Genomic DNA, 21,303 nt, shown 5'->3' with positions numbered 1-21,303 from the left:
TTAGTAATAAGGATTACATCTTTTTCTTCCATGGGTTCTTCTATTTCTTTGGTAACAGTTGCTGTTTTCTCAGACTCCCTCTCTTCAGTTCCAGTAGGTTTTGATTCTTCAGATATTTCTTCTTTGGTTACAGGAATACTTTCTCCAGATTTTATTTTGTCCTTAGCAGTAAATGTTAAGTCGTCCTTGGGTATAGATACTCCTTCTGTGGGTTCTATTATTACATTATAAGCAGGATCTAATTCTTTGGTTAGAAATATTATTTCTTCAGACTCCTGCTCTTTCTCTTTGGTTATGAATATTCTTTCATCACATTCTTTTTTGCCCTTAGTAATACTTGTAACATCTTTTTCTTCTTTGACTATAAATACTCCTTCTACAGATTTTTCTTTTCCCTTAGAAACAGGTTGTACTACCTTGGATTCTTCTACATCTTCAGTTACAAATATTACTTTATGTGACTCCCTCTCTTCTGTAGAAATATGTTCTATTACTTCTTTGATTAAAGATATTTCTTCTTTGGTCTCCTTCTCTACTGCAGAAATAGGTTCTACTACTTCTTTGGTTAAAGATATTTCTTCTTTGGTCTCCTTCTCTACTGCAGAAATAGGTTCTACTACTTCTTTGGTTAAAGATATTTCTTTTTTGGTCTCCTTCTCTTCTACAGAAACAGGTTCTATTACTTCTTTGGTTAGAGATATTTCTTCTTTGGTCTCCTTCTCTACTGAAGAAATAGGTTCTACTACTTCTTTGGCAACAGGTGTTTCTTTTTTGGTCTCCTTTTCTTCTATAGAAACAGGTTCTACTACTTTGGTTAGAGACACGACTTCTTTGATCTCCTTCTCTTCTACAGAAATAGGTTCTATTACTTTTTTGGTCTCCTTCTCTATTGAAGAAATATGTTCTACTACTTCTTTGGTTACAGATGTTTCTTTTTTGGTCTTTTCTTCTGTAGAAATAGGTTCTATTACTTCTTTGGTCTCTTTCTCTATTGAAGAAATATGTTCTACTACTTCTTTGTTTACAGATGTTTCTTTTTTGGTCTTTTCTTCTGTTGAAATAGGTTCTATTACTTCTTTGGTTACATATGTTTCTGTTTTGGTCTTTTCTTCTGTAGAAATAGGTTCTATTACTTCTTTGGTTAGAGACATTTCTTCTTTGGTCTCCTTCTGTAGAAATAGGTTCCATAGAAATAGGTTCTATTGTTTCTTTGGTCTCTTTCTCTACTATAGAAATAGGTTCTACTACTCTTTGGTTACAGATGTTTCTCTTTGGTCTCCTTCTCTTCTACAGAAATAGGTTCTATTACTTTTTTGGTCTCCTTCTCCACTGAAGAAATATGTTCTACTACTTCTTTGGTTACAGATGTTTCTTTTTTAGTCTTTTCTTCTGTAGAAATAGGTTCTATTACTTCTTTGGTTACATATGTTTCTTTTTTGGTCTCCTTCTCTTCTATAGAAACAGGTTCTACTACTTTGGTTAGAGACATGACTTCTTTGGTCTGTTCTTCCATCGAAATAGGTTCTATTACTTCTTTGGTTACATATGTTTCTTTTTTGGTCTCCTTCTCTTCTATAGAAACAGGTTCTACTACTTTGGTTAGAGACATGACTTCTTTGGTCTCCTTCTCTTCCATAGAAATAGGTTCTATTACTTCTTTGGTCTCTTTCTCAACTGCAGAAATAGGTTCTACTACTTCTTTGATTACAGATGTTTCTCTTTTGGTCTCCTTCTCTTCTACAGAAATAGGTTCAATTACTTTTTTGGTCTCCTTCTCCACTGAAGAAATATGTTCTACTACTTCTTTGGTTACAGATGTTTCTTTTTTGGTCTCCTTCTCTTCTATAGAAACAGGTTCTACTACTTTGGTTAGAGACATAACTTCTTTGGTCTCCTTCTCTTCCATAGAAATAGGTTCTATTACTTCTTTGGTTACATATGTTTCTTTTTTGGTCTCCTTCTCTTCTATAGAAACAGGTTCTAGTACTTTGGTTAGAGACATGACTTCTTTGGTCTCCTTCACTTCCATAGAAATAGGTTCTATTACTTCTTTGGTTACAGATGTTTCTCTTTTGGTCTCCTTCTCTTCTACAGAAATAGGTTCTATTACTTCTTTGGTCTCTTTCTCTACTGGAGAAATAGGTTCTACTACTTCTTTGGTTACAGATGTTTCTCTTTTGGTCTCCCTCTCTTCTACAGAAATAGGTTCTATTACTTTTTTGGTCTCCTTCTCCACTGAAGAAATATGTTCTACTACTTCTTTGGTTACAGATGTTTCTTTTTTGGTCTTTTCTTCTGTAGAAATAGGTTCTATTACTTCTTTGGTTACATATGTTTCTTTTTTGGTCTCCTTCTCTTCTATAGAAACAGGTTCTATTACTTTGGTTAGAGACATGACTTCTTTGGTCTCCTTCTCTTCCATAGAAATAGGTTCTATTACTTCTTTAGTCTCCTTCTCTTCTATAGAAAGAGGTTCTATTACTTCTTTGGTCTCCTTCTCTACTGCAGAAATAGGTTCTACTACTTCTTTGGTTACAGATGTTTCTTTTTTGGTCTCTTTATCTTCTGAAGAAATGGGTTCCACTACTTCTTTGGTTACAGATATTTCTTTTTTGGTTTCCTTCTCTTCTATATAAATAGGTTCTACTACTCTTTCTTCTTTCATTATAAATATTGTTTCTTCACATTCTTTTCCTGTCTTAGTAATGCTTGTTATATCTTTTTCATCTTTGGACATAAATACTTGTTCCATAGATTCTCTATAAATAGATGGTATTTCTTTAGTCACAGTTATTATCTGTTTAAGTTCTTTGTCTTCAATTAAGGTAGGTTCTACTTCTTTTTTGTCTATAGGTACATTCTCTACTGGTCCTTCATGTTGCTTAGTTATTACAACTTCTTCTTCCAAGGGTTTTTCTACTTCTTTGATAAAAGTTGCTGCTTTTTCAGGCTTCTTCTCTTTAGTAACAATAGATTTTAATTCTTCAGATATTTCTTCTTTGGCTATGGATATTCTTCCTTCAGGTTCTTTTTTGTCTTTAACAGTAAGTGTTAAGTCTTCTTTTTCCTGAAGTAAATATATCTCTTCTTCATATCCTTCCCTTTCTTTAGAAACAGTTAATTCTTCTTTAGGTTCTTCTATTTCTGTAGGAAAAATACTAAATTTCTCGAGTCCCTCATCTTCAGTAACAATAGGCTCTACTTTTTCTGATTTTTCTTTTTTTTCTGTGGAAGGTAATTTTTCTTTGGTTTCTTTTTCTTCCTCAGTAATGGCTGTTATGTCTTCCTTTGTTATTGATACCTTTTCTACTGGTTTTTCAGTAGCAATGAGATGTACTTCTCCTGGCTTATCTTTGGTTAAAAGTATTGTTTTTTCAAGTCCCTTTTCCTCTCTTTTCTCTACTTCTGAAAAGTCTTTTTCTTCTTTACTAATAGTCACCACTTTTTCTAGTTTTCCCATTTCCCCAGTCACAGGCTCTTTATTTTCTTTAGGTATAAGTACTTCTTTTATTTCTCTATCCACTTTGGCTCTCTCTACTTCTTCAGGTTCTTTCTTTTCTTTAGGTACAAGTAATTTTTCCTCTTCTTTCTCTAATTCTTTGGCTCTTTCTACTCCTTTAGGTATAAGCAATTTTTCCTCTTCTTTCTCTAATTCTTTGGCTCTTTTTACTTCTTCAGGTTCCTTCTCTGCTTTAGGTATAAGTAATTTTTCCTCTTCCTTCCCTACTTCTTTAGCTGTTTTCAGTTCTTCAGGTTCTTTTTCTTCTTTAGACACTGTCATTTTTTCATCTGCTTTTTCTACTTCTTCAAAGTATTTTTCTTCTTTACTAAGAGTTACCACTATTTCTTGTTTTTCTATTTCTCTGGTTATTGGTTCTCTATCTTGATATTCTTTTTCTTCTTGGGGTGCAATAATGTCTTCTTCTTCCCCTACTTCTACAGACCCATTTACTTTCTTATAAACAGATATTATGTGTTCTGACTTCTCCATTCTTTTTATTATGGTATCTTTTTCTTCAGCCTCTTCTTCTTCTATAGACAGAGATACTTTTCCTTCTACTCTTTGTATTCCTTTGGCTTCTTCTGCTTCTTTACTTTCTTTCTTGTCTTCAGGAACTGAAAATTTTTCCTCTGTCTTTGTTATTTTTGTGATTATTTCTACTTCTTCATAGTCTGTCTCTTCTTTACTAACAGTTACTACTTTGGTCATAGGCTCTCTTTCTTCTCTACATACAAGTACTTTTTCTCCTGCCCTCTCTACTTCTTCAACTTCTTTCACTTCTGTATATACTGGTTCCTTTGCCTCTTCTTCTTTTACTTCTTCAGGTTCTTTCCCTTCTTTGGGCATAATTTTTTCTTCTTCTTTCTCCACTTCTTTAGCTCTGTCTACTTCTTCAAGTTCTTTTTCTTTTTTAGGTATTGGCACCTTTTCCTCTACTTTCTTTTCTCTAGGTAGAGTTACTTCTTCCTCTGCTTTTTCTACTTTTGTGGCTCTTTTTTCTTCTTCAGGTTTTTTTTCTTTTTCAGGAACAATAGGTTTTTCCTCTGCTTTCGCTATTTCTTCTTTTATTAATTTTTCAGGTTTTTCTATCTCCTTGACTATTGGTTCTTTCTCTTTCTCAAAAATAGCAGGTTCTTCCTCTGCTTTCTCTGTTTCTTCAGTTTTTAATTTTTCTGGTTTTTCTACCTCCTTTGCCACTGGTTCTTCTTCCTCAGGTTTTTTCTCTTTTTCAGGAACAGTTGGTTTTTCCTCTGCTTTCTCCTCTTTTTCAGTTATTAATTCTTCGGGTTTTTCTACATCCTTTGCCACTGGTTCTTCTTCCTCAGGTTTTTTCTCTTTTTTGGGAACAGTAGGTTTTTCCTCTGCTTTCTCCAGTTTTCCAGTTATTAATTCTTCTGGTTTTTCTACCTCCTTGGCTATTGGTTCTTTCTCTTTTTCAGGAACAACAGGTTTTTCCTCTGCTTTCTCTATTTTCTCAATTATTAATTTTTCTGGTTTTTCTACCTCCATTACTACTGGTTCTTTCTCCTCAGATTTTTTCTCTTTTTCAGGAACAGTAGGTTTATCGTCTGATTTCTCCAGTTTTCCAGTTATTAATTCTTCTGGTTTTTCTACCTCCTTTGCCACTGGTTCTTCTTCCTCAGGTTTTTTCTCTTTTTCAGGAATAGTTGGTTTTTCCTCTGTTTTCTCCAGTTCTCCAGTTGTTAATTCTTCTGGTTTTTCTACCTTCTTTACTACTGGTTCTTTCTCCTCAGCTTTTTTCTCTTTTTCAGGAATAGTTGATTTTTCCTCTGTTTTCTCCAGTTCTCCAGTTGTTAATTCTTCTGGTTTTTCTACCTTCTTTGCCACTGGTTCTTTCTCCTCAGGTTTTTTCTCTTTTTCTGGAACAGTTGGTTTTTCCTCTGCTTTCTCCAGTTTTCCAGCTATTAATTCTTTTGGTTTTTCTACCTCCTTGGCTATTGGTTCTTTCTCTTTTTCAGGAACAACAGGTTTTTCCTCTATTTTCTCAATTATTAATTTTTCTGGTTTTTCTGCCTCCTTTACTACTGGTTCTTTCTCTTCAGCTTTTTTCTCTTTTTCAGGAACAGTAGGTTTATCCTCTACTTTCTCCAGTTTTCCAGTTATTAATTCTTCTGTTTTTTCTACTTCCTTTGCCACTGGTTCTTCTTCCTCAGGTTTTTTCTCTTTTTCAGGAACAGTTGGTTTTTCCTCTGCTTTCTCCTCTTTTTCAGTTATTAATTCTTCTGTTTTTTCTTCCTCCTTTCCTACTGGTTCTTTCTCCTCAGGTTTTGTCTCTTTTTCAGGAACAGTTGGTTTTTCCTCTGCTTTCTCTTCTTTTTCAGTTATTAATTCTTCTGGTTTTTCTACCTCCTTGAATATTGGTTTTTTCTCTTTTTCAGGAACAACATGTTTTTCCTCTGCTTTCTCTATTTTCTCAATTATTAATTTTTCTGGTTTTTCCGCCTTCTTTACTACTGGTTCTTTCTCCTCAGCTTTTTTCTCTTTTTCAGGAATAGTTGGTTTTTCCTCTGTTTTCTCCAGTTTTCCAGTTGTTAATTCTTCTGGTTTTTCTACCTCCTTGGCTATTGCTTCTTTCTCTTTTTCAGGAAGAGCACATATTTCCTGTTCTTTGTCTATTTCTTCAGTTATTAACTTTTCTGCTTTTTCTACCTCCTTTATCAGTGGTTTTTTCTCCTCAGGTTCTTTCTCTTTTTCCTCTACTTTTTCTATTTCTTCTGTTTTTTCTACCTCCTTTCCCTTTGGTTCTATCTCTTCATGTTTTTTGTCTATTTCAGGAAAAGTAAGTTTTTTCTCTATTTTCTCTATTTCTTCTATTATTAATTTTTCTGGTTTTTCAATCACCTTTGCTACTGCTTCTTTCCTCTCAGGTTTTTTCTCTTTATCAGAAACAGCAGGTACTTCCTCTGCTTTCTCTATTTCTTCAATTATTAATTTTTCAGGTTTTTCTACCTCCTCTGCCATTGGTTCTTTCTCCTCGGGTTTCTTTTCTTTTTCAGGAACAACAGATATTTCCTCTGCTTTCTCCACTTCCTCAGTTTTTAATTTTTCTAGTTTTTCTACCTCCTTGGCTATTAGTTCTTTCTCTTTTTCAGAAACAACAGGTTTTTCCTGTGTTTTCTCTATTTCTCCAGTTATTAATTCTTCTAGTTTTTCTACCTTTTTTGTGATTGGTTCTTTCTCCTCAGGTTTTTTCTCTTCTTCATGAACAACAGGAATTTCCTCTGTTTTCTCTATTTCTTCAGTTATTAATTCTTCTGGTTTTTCTACCTCCTTTGTCATTGGCTCCTTTTCTTCAAGTTTTTTCTCTTTCTCAGGAAAAGCAAGTTTTTCCTTTGCTTTCTCCATTTCTTCAGTTATTGACTTTTCTGGTTTTTCAACCACCATTGCTACTGCTTCTTTCTCCACAGGTTTCTTCTCTTCTTCAGAAAGAGCAAATTCTTTCTCTTCTCTTGTAACAGCAACTTTTTCTTCTTTCTCCAGTTTTCCAGTTATTAATTCTTCTGGTTTTTCTACCTCCTTTGTCATTGGTTCTCTCTCCTCAGGTTTTTTCTCTTTTTCAGGAACAGCAGGTTTTTCCTCTGCTTTTTCTATTTCTTCAGTTATTAATTTTTCTACTTTTTCTACCTCCTTGACTATTGGTTCTTTCTCCTCAGGTTTTTTCTCTTCTTCATGAACGGCAGGTATTTCCTCTGCTTTCTCTATTTCTTCTGTTATTAATTTTTCTAGTTTTTCTACCTCCTTGACTATTGGTTCTTTCTCATCAGGTTTTTTCTCTTCTTCATGAACAACAGGAATTTCCTCTGTTTTCTCGATTTCTTCAGTTATTAATTCTTCTGGTTTTTCTTCCTCCTTTTCTATTGCTTCTTTCTTCTCAGGTTTTTTCTCTTCTTCAGAAATAGCAGGTATTTCCTCTGCTTTCTTTATATCTTTGGTTATAAATTTTTCTGGTTTTTCTACCTCCTTGTCTATTAGTTCTTTCTCTTTTTCAGAAACAACAGGTTTTTCCTCTGTTTTCTCTATTTCTTCAGTTATTAATTTTTCCATTTTTTCTACCTCTTTTGTCATTAGTTCCTTCTCTTCAAGTTTTTTCTCTTTCTCAGGAAAAGCAAGTTTTTCCTTTGCTTTCTCTATTTCTTCAGCTGTTGATTTTTCTGGTTGTTCTACCACCATTTCTACTGCTTCCTTCTCCTCAGGTTTTTTCTCTTCTTCAGAAACAGCAAATTCTTTCTCTTCTCTTGTAACAGCAACTTTTTCTTCTTCTCTCTCTATCTTTTCAGTTATTAATTTTTCTGTTTTTTCTGTTTCTTTTTTCCTTGGTTCTTTCTCCTCAGGTTTTTTCTCTTTTTCAGAAACAACAGGTTTCTCCTCTGCTTTCTCTATGTCTTCTGTTATTACTTTTTCTGGTTTTTCAACCACCTTTGCTACTGCTTCTTTCTCATGTTTTTTCTCTTCTTCAGAAACAGCAAGTTTTTCCTCTGCTTTTTCTATTTCGTCAGTTATTAATTTTTCTAGTTTTTCTTCCTCCTTGTCTATTGGTTCTTTCTCTTTTTCAGGAACAACAGGTTTTTCCTCTGCTTTCTCTACTTCTTCTGTTATAAATGCTTCTGGTTTTTCAACCACCTTTGCTACTGCTTCTTTCTCCTCAGGTTTTTTCTCTTTTTCAGAAACAGCAGCTATTTCCTCTGCTTTCTCAATTTCTTCAGTTTTTAATTTTTCTGGTTTTTCTACCTTCTTTGTAATTGGTTTTTTCTCTTCAGATATTTTCTCTTCTTCAGAAACAGCAGGTATTTCCTCTGTTTTCTCTATTTCTTCAGTTATTAATTTTTCTAGTTTTTCTTCTTCCTTGACTATTGCTTCTTTCTCTTTTTCAGGAACAACAGGTTTTTCCTCTGCTTTCTCTATTTCTTCTGTTATTAATTTTTCTGGTTTTTCTACCTCCTTTGTCATTGGTTCCTTCTCTTCAAGTTTTGTCTCTTTCTCAGGAAAAGCAAGTTTTTCCTTTGCTTTCTCTATTTCTTCAGCTACTGATTTTTCTGGTTTTTCTACTACCATTTCTACTGCTTCCTTCTCCTTAGGTTTTTTCTCTTCTTCAGAAACAGCAAATTCTTTCTCTTCTCTTGTAACAGCAACTTTTTCTTCTTCTTTCTCTGTCTTTTCACTTATTAATTTTTCTGGTTTTTCTATTTCCTTTTTCATTGGTTCTTTCTCCTCAGGTTTTTTCTCTTTTTCAGAAACAACAGGTTTTTCCTCTGCTTTCTCTATGTCTTCTGTTATTACTTTTTCTGGTTTTTCAACCACCTTTGCTACTGCTTCTTTCTCATGTTTTTTCTCTTCTTCAGAAACAGCAAGTTTTTCCTCTGCTTTCTCTATTTCTTCAGTTATTAATTTTTCTAGTTTTTCTTCCTCCTTGACTATTGGTTTTTTCTCTTTTTCAGGAACAACAAGTTTTTCCTCTGCTTTCTCTACTTCTTCTGTTATAAATGCTTCTGGTTTTTCAACCACCTTTGCTACTGATTCTTTCTCCTCAGGTTTTTTCTCTTCTTCAGAAACTGCAAGTTTTTCCTCTGCTTTCTCTATTTCTTCTATTATTACTTTTTCTGGTTTTTCTACTTCCTTTGTCATTGGTTCCTTCTCCTCACGTTTTTTGTCTTCTTGAGAAACAGCAGGTACTTCCTCCTCTTTATCTGTTTCTTCAGTTATTAATTTTTCTGGTTTTTCTACCTCCTTTGTGATTGGTTCTTTCTCCTCAGGTTTTTTCTCTTCTTCATGAACAGCAGGTATTTCCTCTGCTTTCTCTATTTCTTCTGTTATTAATTTTTCTGGTTTTTCTATTTCCTTTTTCATTGGTTCTTTCTCCTCAGGTTTTTTCTCTTCTTCAGAACAACAGGTTTTTCCTCTGCTTTCTCTATGTCTTCTGTTATTACTTTTTCTGGTTTTTCAACCACCTTTGCTACTGCTTCTTTCTCATGTTTTTTCTCTTCTTCAGAAACAGCAAGTTTTTCCTCTGCTTTCTCTATTTCTTCAGTTATTAATTTTTCTAGTTTTTCTTCCTCCTTGACTATTGGTTCTTTCTCTTTTTCAGGAACAACAAGTTTTTCCTCTGCTTTCTCTACTTCTTCTGTTATAAATGCTTCTGGTTTTTCAACCACCTTTGCTACTGATTCTTTCTCCTCAGGTTTTTTCTCTTCTTCAGAAACTGCAAGTTTTTCCTCTTCTCTCTCTATTTCTTCTATTATTACTTTTTCTGGTTTTTCTACTTCCTTTGTCATTGGTTCCTTCTCCTCACGTTTTTTCTCTTCTTGAGAAACAGCAGGTACTTCCTCCTCTTTATCTGTTTCTTCAGTTATTAATTTTTCTGGTTTTTCTACCTCCTTTGTGATTGGTTCTTTCTCCTCAGGTTTTTTCTCTTCTTCATGAACAGCAGGTATTTCCTCTGCTTTCTCTATGTCTTCTGTTATTACTTTTTCTGGTTTTTCAACCACCTTTGCTACTGCTTCTTTCTCATGTTTTTTCTCTTCTTCAGAAACAGCAAGTTTTTCCTCTGCTTTCTCTATTTCTTCAGTTATTAATTTTTCTAGTTTTTCTTCTTCCTTGACTATTGCTTCTTTCTCTTTTTCAGGAACAACAGGTTTTTCCTCTGCTTTCTCTATGTCTTCTGTTATTAATTTTTCTGGTTTTTCAACCACCTTTGCTACTGCTTCTTTCTCATGCTTTTTCTCTTCTTCAGAAACAGCAAGTTTTTCCTCTGCTTTCTCTATTTCTTCAGTTATTAATTTTTCTAGTTTTTCTTCCTCCTTGACTATTGGTTCTTTCTCTTTTTCAGGAACAACAAGTTTTTCCTCTGCTTTCTCTACTTCTTCTGTTATAAATGCTTCTGGTTTTTCAACCACCTTTGCTACTGATTCTTTCTCCTCAGGTTTTTTCTCTTCTTCAGAAACTGCAAGTTTTTCCTCTTCTTTCTCTATTTCTTCTATTATTACTTTTTCTGGTTTTTCTACTTCCTTTGTCATTGGTTCCTTCTCCTCACGTTTTTTCTCTTCTTGAGAAACAGCAGGTACTTCCTCCTCTTTATCTGTTTCTTCAGTTATTAATTTTTCTGGTTTTTCTACCTCCTTTGTGATTGGTTCTTTCTCCTCAGGTTTTTTCTCTTCTTCATGAACAGCAGGTATTTCCTCTGCTTTCTCTATTTCTTCTGTTATTTTTTTTCTGGTTTTCAACCACCTTTTACTGCTTCTTTCTCATGTTTTTTCTCTTCTTCAGAAACAGCAAGTTTTTCCTCTGCTTTCTCTATTTCTTCAGTTATTAATTTTTCTAGTTTTTCTTCTTCCTTGACTATTGCTTCTTTCTCTTTTTCAGGAACAACAGGTTTTTCCTCTGCTTTCTCTATGTCTTCTGTTATTAATTTTTCTGGTTTTTCAACCACCTTTGCTACTGCTTCTTTCTCATGTTTTTTCTCTTCTTCAGAAACAGCAAGTTTTTCCTCTGCTTTCTCTATTTCTTCAGTTATTAATTTTTCTAGTTTTTCTTCCTCCTTGACTATTGGTTCTTTCTCTTTTTCAGGAACAACAAGTTTTTCCTCTGCTTTCTCTACTTCTTCTGTTATAAATGCTTCTGGTTTTTCAACCACCTTTGCTACTGATTCTTTCTCCTCAGGTTTTTTCTCTTCTTCAAAAACTGCAAGTTTTTCCTCTGCTTTCTCTGTTTCTTCTGTTATTAATTTTTCTGGTTTTTCTACCTCCTTTGTCATTGGTTCTTTCTCCTCAGGTTTTTTCTCTTCTTCATGAACAGCAGGTATTTCCTCTGCTTTCTCTATTTCTTCTGTTATTAATTTTCTGGTTTTCTACCACCTTTTCATTGGTTCTTTCTCCTGTTTTCTCTTTTCAGAAACAACACGTTTTCCTCTGCTTTCTCTATGTCTTCTGTTATTAATTTTCTGGTTTTTCAACCACCTTTGCTACTGCTTCTTTCTCATCTTTTTTCTCTTCTTCAGAAACAGCAAGTTTTTCCTCTGCTTTCTCTATTTCTTCAGTTATTCCTCTGCTTTTTCTATTTCTTCAGTTATTTTTTCTTCCTCCTTGACTATTGGTTCTTTCTCTTTTTCAGGAACAACAAGTTTTTCCTCTGCTTTCTCTACTTCTTCTGTTATAAATGCTTCTGGTTTTTCAACCACCTTTGCTACTGATTCTTTCTCCTCAGGTTTTTTCTCTTCTTCAAAAACTGCAAGTTTTTCCTCTGCTTTCTCTATTTCTTCTATTATTAATTTTTCTGGTTTTTCTACTTCCTTTGTCATTGGTTCCTTCTCCTCACGTTTTTTCTCTTCTTGAGAAACAGCAGGTACTTCCTCCTCTTTATCTGTTTCTTCAGTTATTAATTTTTCTGGTTTTTCTACCTCCTTTGTGATTGGTTCTTTCTCCTCAGGTTTTTTCTCTTCTTCATGAACAGCAGGTATTTCCTCTGCTTTCTCTATTTCTTCTGTTATTAATTTTTCTGGTTTTTCTATCTCCTTTGTCATTGGTTCCTTCTCTTCAAGTTTTTTCTCTTTTTCAGGAAAAGCAAGTTTTTCCTTTGCTTTCTCAATTTCTTCAGTTATTAATTTTTCTGGTTTTTCAACCACCTTTGCTACTGCTTCCTTCTCCTCAGGTTTTTTCTCTTTTTCAGAAACAGCAGCTATTTCCTCTGCTTTCTCAATTTCTTCAGTTTTTAATTTTTCTGGTTTTTCTACCTCCTTTGTAATTGGTTTTTTCTCTTCAGATATTTTCTCTTCTTCAGAAACAGCAGGTATTTCCTCTGTTTTCTCTATTTCTTCAGTTATTAATTCTTCTGTTTTTTCTACCTCCATCACTGGTTCTCTCTCATCAAGTTTTTTTTCTTCTCTTGTAACAGCAATTTTTTCTTCTTCTTTCTCTTCCTTTTCAGTTATTAATTTTTCTGGTTTTTCTACCTCCTTTGTTATTGATTCTTTATCTTCATGTTTTTTCTCTTTTTCAGGAAAAGCAAGTTTTTTCTCTGCTTTCTCTATTTCTTCAGTTATTAATTTTTCTGTTTTTTCTTTCTCCTTTGTCATTGGTTTTTTTTCCTCAGGTTTTTTCTCTTCTTCAGAAACAGCAGGTATTTCCTCTGCTTTCTCTATTTCTTCAGTTATTAATTTTTCTTGTTTTTCTACCTCCTTAACTATTGGTTCTTTCTCTTTTTCAGGAACAAGAGGTTTTTCCTCTTCTTTCTCTACTTCTTCCGTTATAAATGCTTCTGGTTTTTCAACCACCTTTGCTACTGCTTCCTTCTCCTCAGGTTTTTTCTCTTCTTCAGAAACAGCAGCTATTTCCTCTGCTTTCTCAATTTCTTCAGTTATTAATTTTTCTGGTTTTTCTACCTCCTTTGTAATTGTTTTTTTCTCTTCAGTTATTTTCTCGTCTTCATGAACAGCAGTTATTTCCTCTGCTTTCTCTATTTCTTCTGTTATTAATTTTTCTGGTTTTTCTATCTCCTTTGTCATTGGTTCCTTCTCTTCAACCACCTTTGCTACTGCTTCCTTCTCCTTTTTCTCTTTTCAGGAAAAGCAAGTTTTTCCTTTGCTTTCTCAATTTCTTCAGTTATTAATTTTTCTGGTTTTTCAACCACCTTTGCTACTGCTTCCTTCTCCTCAGGTTTTTTCTCTTCTTCAGAAACAGCAGCTATTTCCTCTGCTTTCTCAATTTCTTCTGTTATTAATTTTTCTGTTTTTTCTTCCTTCTTTGTCATTAGTTCTTTTTCCTCAGGTTTTTTCTCTTTTTCAGGAACAGCAGGTATTTCCTCTGCTTTCTTAATTTCTTCAGTTATTAATTTTTGTGGTTTTTCTACCTCCTTGGCTATTAGTTCTTTCTCTTTTTGAGAAACAGCAGGTTTTTTCCCTGTTTTCTCTATTTCTTCAGTTATTAATTTTTCTTGTTTTTCTACCTCCATCACTGGTTCTCTCTCCTCAGGTTCTTTCTTTTCTTTTGTAACAGCAATTTTTTCTTCTTCTTTCTCTTCCTTTTCAGTTATTAATTTTTCTGGTTTTTCTTCCTCCTCTGCCATTGGTTTTTTCTCTTTTTCAGGAACAGCAGGTTTTTCCTCTGCTTTCTCTATTTCTTCAGTTATTAATTTTTCTGGTTTTTCTACTTCCTTGGCTATTTGTTCTCTCTCCTCAGGGCCTTTTTCTTCTTTAGAAACAGGAATTATTTCCTGTGCTTTTTCTGCTTCTTCTGTGGTAATAGTTATTTTTTCCATTTTTTCTAGTTCCTTACTTAGTGGTATTTTTTCAGATGTTTCCTGCTCACCCTTGACAACAGGGACTGATTCCTTTTTCAACTTTTCTTTCAGAGCAGCTGCTTTTTGCTGGGTCCTTTCTAATCTTTTAGTTACTAGTGATGGTCTGATTTGTTCTTGTTTAGCATCTGCTGTTTTTTTTGTTTCTTTAAGTTTTTTAGATAGAGCTGTAGATTTTGGGGAAGGAGTAACTTTTCCTTCTCTTTCTACTTTTTTTGGTGGCTTCTGACCTTTGATTTGAATAGGTCTTGTCTTTGATATATGCTTTGGTGATGCAGCTGGAGATCTCCTTTTGCTTTCTTTTGGAGCTACTGGTTTAGTTGGGGTTGATGGTCGCTTTGTTTTGCGTTCTAATTCGGTATGTTTTTGTAACATTCTCTTTTCTGCACTTTTATCAGAAACAGTTTCCTTATCCTTCTTCTCTGGAGATTTAGGAGAGATGGTTACTCTTTCAATTTCTATTTCTTTTTCTGCAACTTTACCTGATGGTATAATGGCATGAGGTTCTCGCCTTCTTGCCATGTGTTTCTTTGGTGGAGATTTTTCATATTTGGATTCTATTTCCTTGGAGGAAACTTTAGCTTGTTCAATAGATTTTCTTTCCATGGGTTTCTGTGTTATAGATACATCTTTTTTGGCAGGTGTTGTTTGGTCAACTTTTGGCACTGGTTTCTTTGTAGGTGATTCAGGTGTCGTTATTGCTTGTTTAGGAAGAACTTTTGCAATAGGTTTTTCGGTATCTTTTGCTAATTTTGATTTGTCTGTTTTTTTAAGAAGTGATTGACAACATTTTGGCTGTTTCAGTAACTCTAAGTGCTTAACCTTCTCTAAGCCTTCAAATAATCTTTCCTGAGGAGCACTTCCTGGAAAGAGCATTCGAGTAATGGTATCATTAGGGTCTGCTGGTTTCCAAATAATGAGTGCACAGATTGACGTAAGATCTGAAAGAGGAACAGGAATTTTTTCCTCTGATTTTAAACTCACCTTAAGAGTGCTGAAATTGTCTTTTCTTGATGACCACTGATGAAGAAATTCTTTGACCTCACGGCTATCTTTCGAAGGATTTAAAAAATACATTTCTAAAGTTCCATGACCAACTTTCTGATACAAAATTAAAGGTTCTATTGGGCATTCTTGAAAGCACAGATGAGGTTTCAAATCCAATGCATTCAGGTTTTCAATAAACAAATGCCCTTCTTGTATAACGTTGACAACAAGTTCATCTTTGTCTTTTTCATTTTCATCAATAGAAGGTTCTTTTCCATTTATTACATTAGAGAATACATATCCAATATTTGGACACACTTTTCCAAGAGTTTTTCTTTTTATTAATGATGTAATTCCACTTAGATTACTTTCACTGAAACGTGTAGCCATAACAGCATCAATCCTATCAATATGACGAAGAAATTCCCAAAAACAGGGTTTGCGTTCAAAACCTCCATCCATTAACATCACAAAACCACTTACGCCAACCAAAGCACAATCACCATCACCACCTGGGAATACATATAAAGTTGGGCGATTGAATCGAATATTTCCAACAATTGAAGATGGCTCCATTATTTTATCCAAGGGGCTGCTGGGAATAACTTTCTTAAGAAATTCTAATAAGACAGGAGCCCCTGGAACAGAAGCAGATTTGTCAGTTGGGTTTATTAAGATTTTGGCCAAGTTACCTATGTTACTCTCTACAATTCCCTTGTTTGTCCAGTCACCATCAGAGAAACAATGCAAGTGAATCGAGTATCCTGGATAGATCTTTAAGATTCGTTGAACATCGGCATCATAGAAGGCATCAACAAATTCATCAAAACTAAAAGTTCCATCTTGAAGGATCCAGGATCCAGATCCAGAATAGGAATACCCACTGTGAATTAAATGTTTGTGACCTGTGTGTGATACTAACAGGTTCTTCAGGCACTGTTTGAGTGTGTTTTTCTTTGGATTAAAAAGAACTTCTACAGCAAGAGATTCCGTTGAGTGTTGAAAAATTAACTCTGCAAAAACAAAAACAAATAAAAATTATATTTTGGGCTATCAATAGATTCCTTGTATAAGATGATGTACATATTGGTAATTTAATATTTAAACATTAGGAAAACAATAATTTTATATATGTATGAATATGAGAAAAAAAATTAATAATTAATTTAAAATAATCTGACATTCGGTCATTCATGATACAAATTAAATGTTTAACTAATATGGTATGTATACATGTTTAGTTGTTGGATATAATAATATTGGGACTTTCTACAGATACATATAATGTACCAAACTGTATAATTCTAATGACAGTGTGTCTAGCCTCGACTGTTTTTAAAGAAAGAAAAAACTGCATAATTTGCGATTATGATTAAAGATACAAAGCTGACCCATTAAGTTTTATCCAATTAAAATATATAAATGTCATTATAGGTTTACTGTTTGTTCCTGGGTAATTCCAGGAATTCCATTAAAATATTTCCTGAAATCCTGTTTTAATCACTTCTTTACACAGCATTAAACACCTTTGTTCTTAGGCCGATCTTCAAAATACACCTTTACATGAGAAGTAAGCATTTCGTACCATGCTGTTGCTTGTCAGCTATATCTGTGTTTCTTACAGCATCTTCAACGTCTTTAAGGTCAGACCTTGTAGAGGCAACATCCCACGAGAGTAGGCCTAGATTACAAAAAAGTTGTGTTACTACCTGAATTTTTCTGAAAGTTACGTTTGAAAGCTTTTAATCTATTTTTTTTTCTTCATTCTTTCAACTTCAAAAAATATTTTAGGTATAACACTGGAATTAGATAAGAAAAAGCATGCAACAGAAAGGCAGACTGTCGCATACGCAGAAAATAACTAAATCACAACTGATACCTTCAGCCATTAAATTTTTAATCAGTTTCATTCAGGTAATATATGCGTTAAAATACCAAACGAATACTTATAATATAATTAACACTTATTCATCACTTAAACTTTTTAAATTCTGGCTTTATAATAACAGTACTAGTAGGACTATTTGTAGTCTAATTTAACAAACGCGTAGCTGAAATCCTACTTGGTAAGTTTTATTTTGCTTTTGTCTACAATTCACAGTTTAAAATTTCTGAATTAAATAAAGAAAAAACAGTGGCGGCGCCATGGGGCTTGAGCTCCCTAAATGAGCCAAACCCCTCAGCCCCCCCAATATATATATTCATAAAATATGGAAAACAATCGTCGTTGTTGCTTAACAATTAACATTAAAGAGACAAAGACCTGTAGAACTCAACGTCTTCATTAAGACGGAAGTACGTGTCATGCATCCCATAGCAACGTACTGAATACACTGAAACTCATGCGCTGTATTGTCGCTCCCTGTGTAATGCCATTCTATCTTGAGCTTTGACGAAGATTAGATAACCACGTTGATTTCAAGTTACAATAGATCATCAGGGATTTTACTTGATGAACCAAAGGTTTCACAGGTATTTACCCATTAATTTCATTTATCTTTTTATTGAAAAGTAAAACATAGCATCCATGTATAAGTGTATTGTGTACAGGTCCAAACTATGAAGCATTTAGCCGGTGTTGTGTCCTCTGTGAAATCATTTTGCATTGCGTATCAGCCATCCAAAATTGTACTGATGATTGTGACATACACTATAAAATTGTGGCTTACAATCCAATTAATGTTATACTTATGATTAGATAATAACCTTACATGTTAACTGACCAAATAATATTTCTAAGCAATTCTAGAATGAATTTTGAAATTGTCATTGGGCTATTTAGAAGTGCCTATTTTAATGTAATGTAGTAGTTACATTATTGTAACAGGTGCTTGTCACACTTACGATAATAAGAACAATATCACAATCACAATTTGGCCTGTATGAATAATATGAACTTATGAAGAAACCGGCCTTTCTGTGAAGGTCAACTGCAATTTAGACATTTTGTTTTGGTGCTACTATGACCATTCAATATCCAGACCGCGGGTTTGTTTTGTTCGAGCACGCGATTCCCGCCTCGAACGCCTTAAGCGTATGATCACCGAGCCGCTGACCATGGTGTACGCTTTGCGTACGGCTAACGATCGGCTCAGCCCGATCGAGATCCAGATGCCAGCCGCACGCCCCCCGCTCACTCCCATTAGCTGCCCACAGTTTTACAACATGCCCTATCAAAGCTGTGTTTGTGTTCCCTAATTATCCCTGTAATTTTACAATATCACTACCCTCTAATTAAGTACTTGTGCTATATGGTTAAAGATAAACACTTTCTCTAACAGTATTTTACGGATATGTTCTGGATGCCTGGAGACACACCTTCTATGCCATCATAGACAGGATGCTCAATGAGCTGAATAGAAAATTCTCCTCTGATGCCTGCAGTGTTTTGATGGGTACAACCCATTGAACCCCAAACACTCCACATTTCTGCACAAGCAAGCACTCTTAGGAATGGCAGCAAACTATGGTGTGGCAGAGACTAACCTCGCAGTGGAGGTCCACCAGTTGAACCAACTAATTGCCAGGAAGAAAGACAAGGGGCAGGAAGTATCCACACCATTGGAGCTTACAACCATGCTGGAGCCATACAAGCATGCCTTCATGGATCTCCACAAACTTGTATGCATCGCTGTGACCCTGCCTGTCACTTCAGCTGCCTGTGAGAGAAGTTTCTCATGTCTGAAGCTTCTCAAGACATACTTGCGCAACAGCAGTGGTAACAACTGCAGCAGCAACCTTATGTCATATCAGTAAACTCCAGGAGGACAAAACAACTCGATATTGATACTGTTATAGATACATTTGCTGCCAATCACCAGAATAGGTGCATTGTTTTGAAGTAATATTGACTATAAACACAACATGATGAAAGACAGTTAGCCTGATAGTGACCTTACTTTTCCTCAGAGTGTATTAACTTCTCATGAGATAATTCGTTTCTGCTATGTAAACTATGTCTTTATGTTATATTTCTTTTGATTTATAGCTTTACTCTTAATGGTATATTAAATGTTCAATCTAAACTAATCTTGATTTTCTTTATTATTATGTATTACCTTGGGTGGAATTTAGGTGAGCTTCCTCTTTTACATATACGCATATTTTCATAAACAGATTATTTCTAATTTGTAATAATGAATTATTAATCAGAGTATGAGTTTCCAATAAAAATTGCATTAAAAACGCAGTTCAAAATAGTACACCTTTCTGAAATGTACCTTGGTATTTACATTATTATAATTTACCATTTATACTTCATATTGATGGTATTTTGGGAAGCCTCTCCACAGTTTACCTCAGCCCCCCCCCAACGAAAATATCCTTGCGCCGCCATTGCAAGAAACCGTTCTAACAAATAAATATGAATACTAAGTATTCAACATCAGGATCATAGTTGGTTTAAGAACAGTCAAGTTATAGTTTTATTACTAAACGAAGATGAATTGTGTAGAGAATTACAAAAAAAAAAAGAATCTGAGAGCGTTCTCGACGGAGTGACAAAGAGAATAACCTGCTTATAATTTGTGATGTGATCACTCATGCCAGTTTATGTTTGAGTACTAATAGAATTTTTGACATTATTTGATAAAAATCTTTAAGTGTGTTAACCAATAAAACATATTGCTTGCGTAGTAGCTATTTATACACAGCATAGATTCAGCAGTGATTATATAAATACTATTCATTACTCCCCATAAAATACCTCCAATGAGCAACTTTCCCAGTGTACACCAATTTCAGGTTTTTCATGAAAAATAATCAAATCTAGTTAACAGTTTTATGTCAAGCATTCATTATCTCACTTTATGTTGGGAAATAAGACAAAAAGAATATTATGAAATATTTCTTTACAGGAAGTAAAGGGAGGTCATAACAAGTAACAAAGCTTTCAAAATGTATACACGTATGTTCTCCTTTAATCGTTCTGGCACGTACACCCCTTACTTTTCCTTCCTATTTGTTTCACAATCCTTTCTGGATTAGGTCGTCAAAGACAAAAACAACAACAGTGTATGCCATATGATCTGAGACCCTTTTTTACTTCATTGGTGAGAAAATACCTATACACAAACACACATAAAAGTACCAGAGACAATTATACAAACGGTGAGTAATAAGAATCACTTACTTTGTAAATACTACTCTTGATTATATCAAAATAAACTGTATCAGAGTACAATCATATGACAATAGTTTACACTATACCTGGTTTTCATACAGCCAAGCCACTTACTTCCACACCATTATAAGGCATAGAAAAGTGCAGGAAAGCTTACTATGCCCAGTAGTAGTAGTAATGTAAATGTTATATCTCCCAGAATTGAAATACTGTATGAAAATGTTGAAATTATTTTTTTGTTTGGTCTAGGATACTCTATTATAAAGCTTACGCAAGGCATCACGTTACAGTAGGATCAGTATGTAAGACGCTGAAGAGAGCATGTGAAACTGGAACAGTTAATAACGGAAGCGGACGAGAAAGAAAACCGAATTTCTCCAAAAGAGGTATTACGTATGTCAAAGCAAGTTCTTGACGAAGTAGACAACAGTTGAGTCGACAACCTTGCTGAAAATACAGTGTCAGCGTTGCCTCAAGAGCAATAAATACGAAATCCATTGCTGAAAAAAAGGTAAAACAAATGAAAAGGTCGAATGAGAAAATTTCAAACTGTTGAACAACAATTAACGTCAATTGACGGCAGAGAGAAAAACAGCATCAAAGTAAATGGGCAAAATGTATGGTGGAAATCATAAAAAGTTTGGAGTTGCATCTCAGCCAATGATGTTAGTGATCTACACAAAACTGATGGCACCCTGACTGCCGACAAGTATATGTAGGTTCTCGTTCGTGACATTTTGACGATAAAGAGGTCGACGAATCACAACCACGGCTTGTTTTCCACAAAATCTTAATATGAAAATTCTTCAGTCTGTATGAACTTGTGTAAAAAACTGAATGGAGGTTAATACAAGGCAGTTGGAATAATATTCAACAAAACGAGGTGTTATGCCCAGTATAAAACAAAGATGTAGCAAAGAAATATTGTTTTCTATAATTCCCTCGTTTTTATTCAGATATTTTGTATTAATTTAACCATACACATTTTATTACTTCTTACTTCTAACTCCAAATTTTGTATTGTTTCTATTACTATATATGAAAATAACTATATGTACTGAGCTACAGTTTCTCCAAAAGGGTGCCGAAAGCCGCCTGGAAAGGTCACCTGTTTTAACCACTCGCACCACTTAACAGTAGTGTATTGTCTGTCAGCCAGTCAGTACACACTAAAATGGCGTGATATAAAGGATGCTTAACGTTGCAATTCGTACTTTCGCAACGTCAGTAAAATGTGTGCATGCCATGTCATGAGAAGAATTATGCACTCCGTAGCCTATAACACACAGTGTGTCTAACGTATAGATACAAGGGTTATTGACGTCAGTTTTCAGAAGAAACTTGCAGTAAAACACAAAATGTTTCTAACGTATACATACAAAGATTA

The 21,303-nt window shown here is 34.3% G+C and overlaps 1 protein-coding gene across 1 annotated transcript in view; it reads right to left on the bottom strand.

Moving 5' to 3' along the window:
• Window positions 1–21,303, bottom strand: part of LOC143236095 (uncharacterized) — a 54,437-nt gene that overhangs the window by 7,123 nt on the left and 26,011 nt on the right. Inside the window, exons 2-8 of the mRNA XM_076474365.1 lie at window positions 16,380–16,475; window positions 13,063–15,807; window positions 11,565–12,976; window positions 10,745–11,363; window positions 9,514–10,712; window positions 1,259–9,460; window positions 18–1,169 (exon numbers count right to left, since the gene is read on the bottom strand). Coding sequence (XP_076330480.1) covers window positions 18–1,169; window positions 1,259–9,460; window positions 9,514–10,712; window positions 10,745–11,363; window positions 11,565–12,976; window positions 13,063–15,807; window positions 16,380–16,475 — 15,425 coding nt within the window. The remainder of the gene's footprint in view (window positions 1–17; window positions 1,170–1,258; window positions 9,461–9,513; window positions 10,713–10,744; window positions 11,364–11,564; window positions 12,977–13,062; window positions 15,808–16,379; window positions 16,476–21,303) is intronic.

Source organism: Tachypleus tridentatus, chromosome 13 (genome assembly GCF_004210375.1).
Source record: "Tachypleus tridentatus isolate NWPU-2018 chromosome 13, ASM421037v1, whole genome shotgun sequence".
NCBI classification, from domain to species: Eukaryota; Metazoa; Arthropoda; class Merostomata; order Xiphosura; family Limulidae; genus Tachypleus; species Tachypleus tridentatus.
Note: the sequence above shows the minus strand (reverse complement) of the source record. Positions and strands in the feature narration are given on the sequence as shown.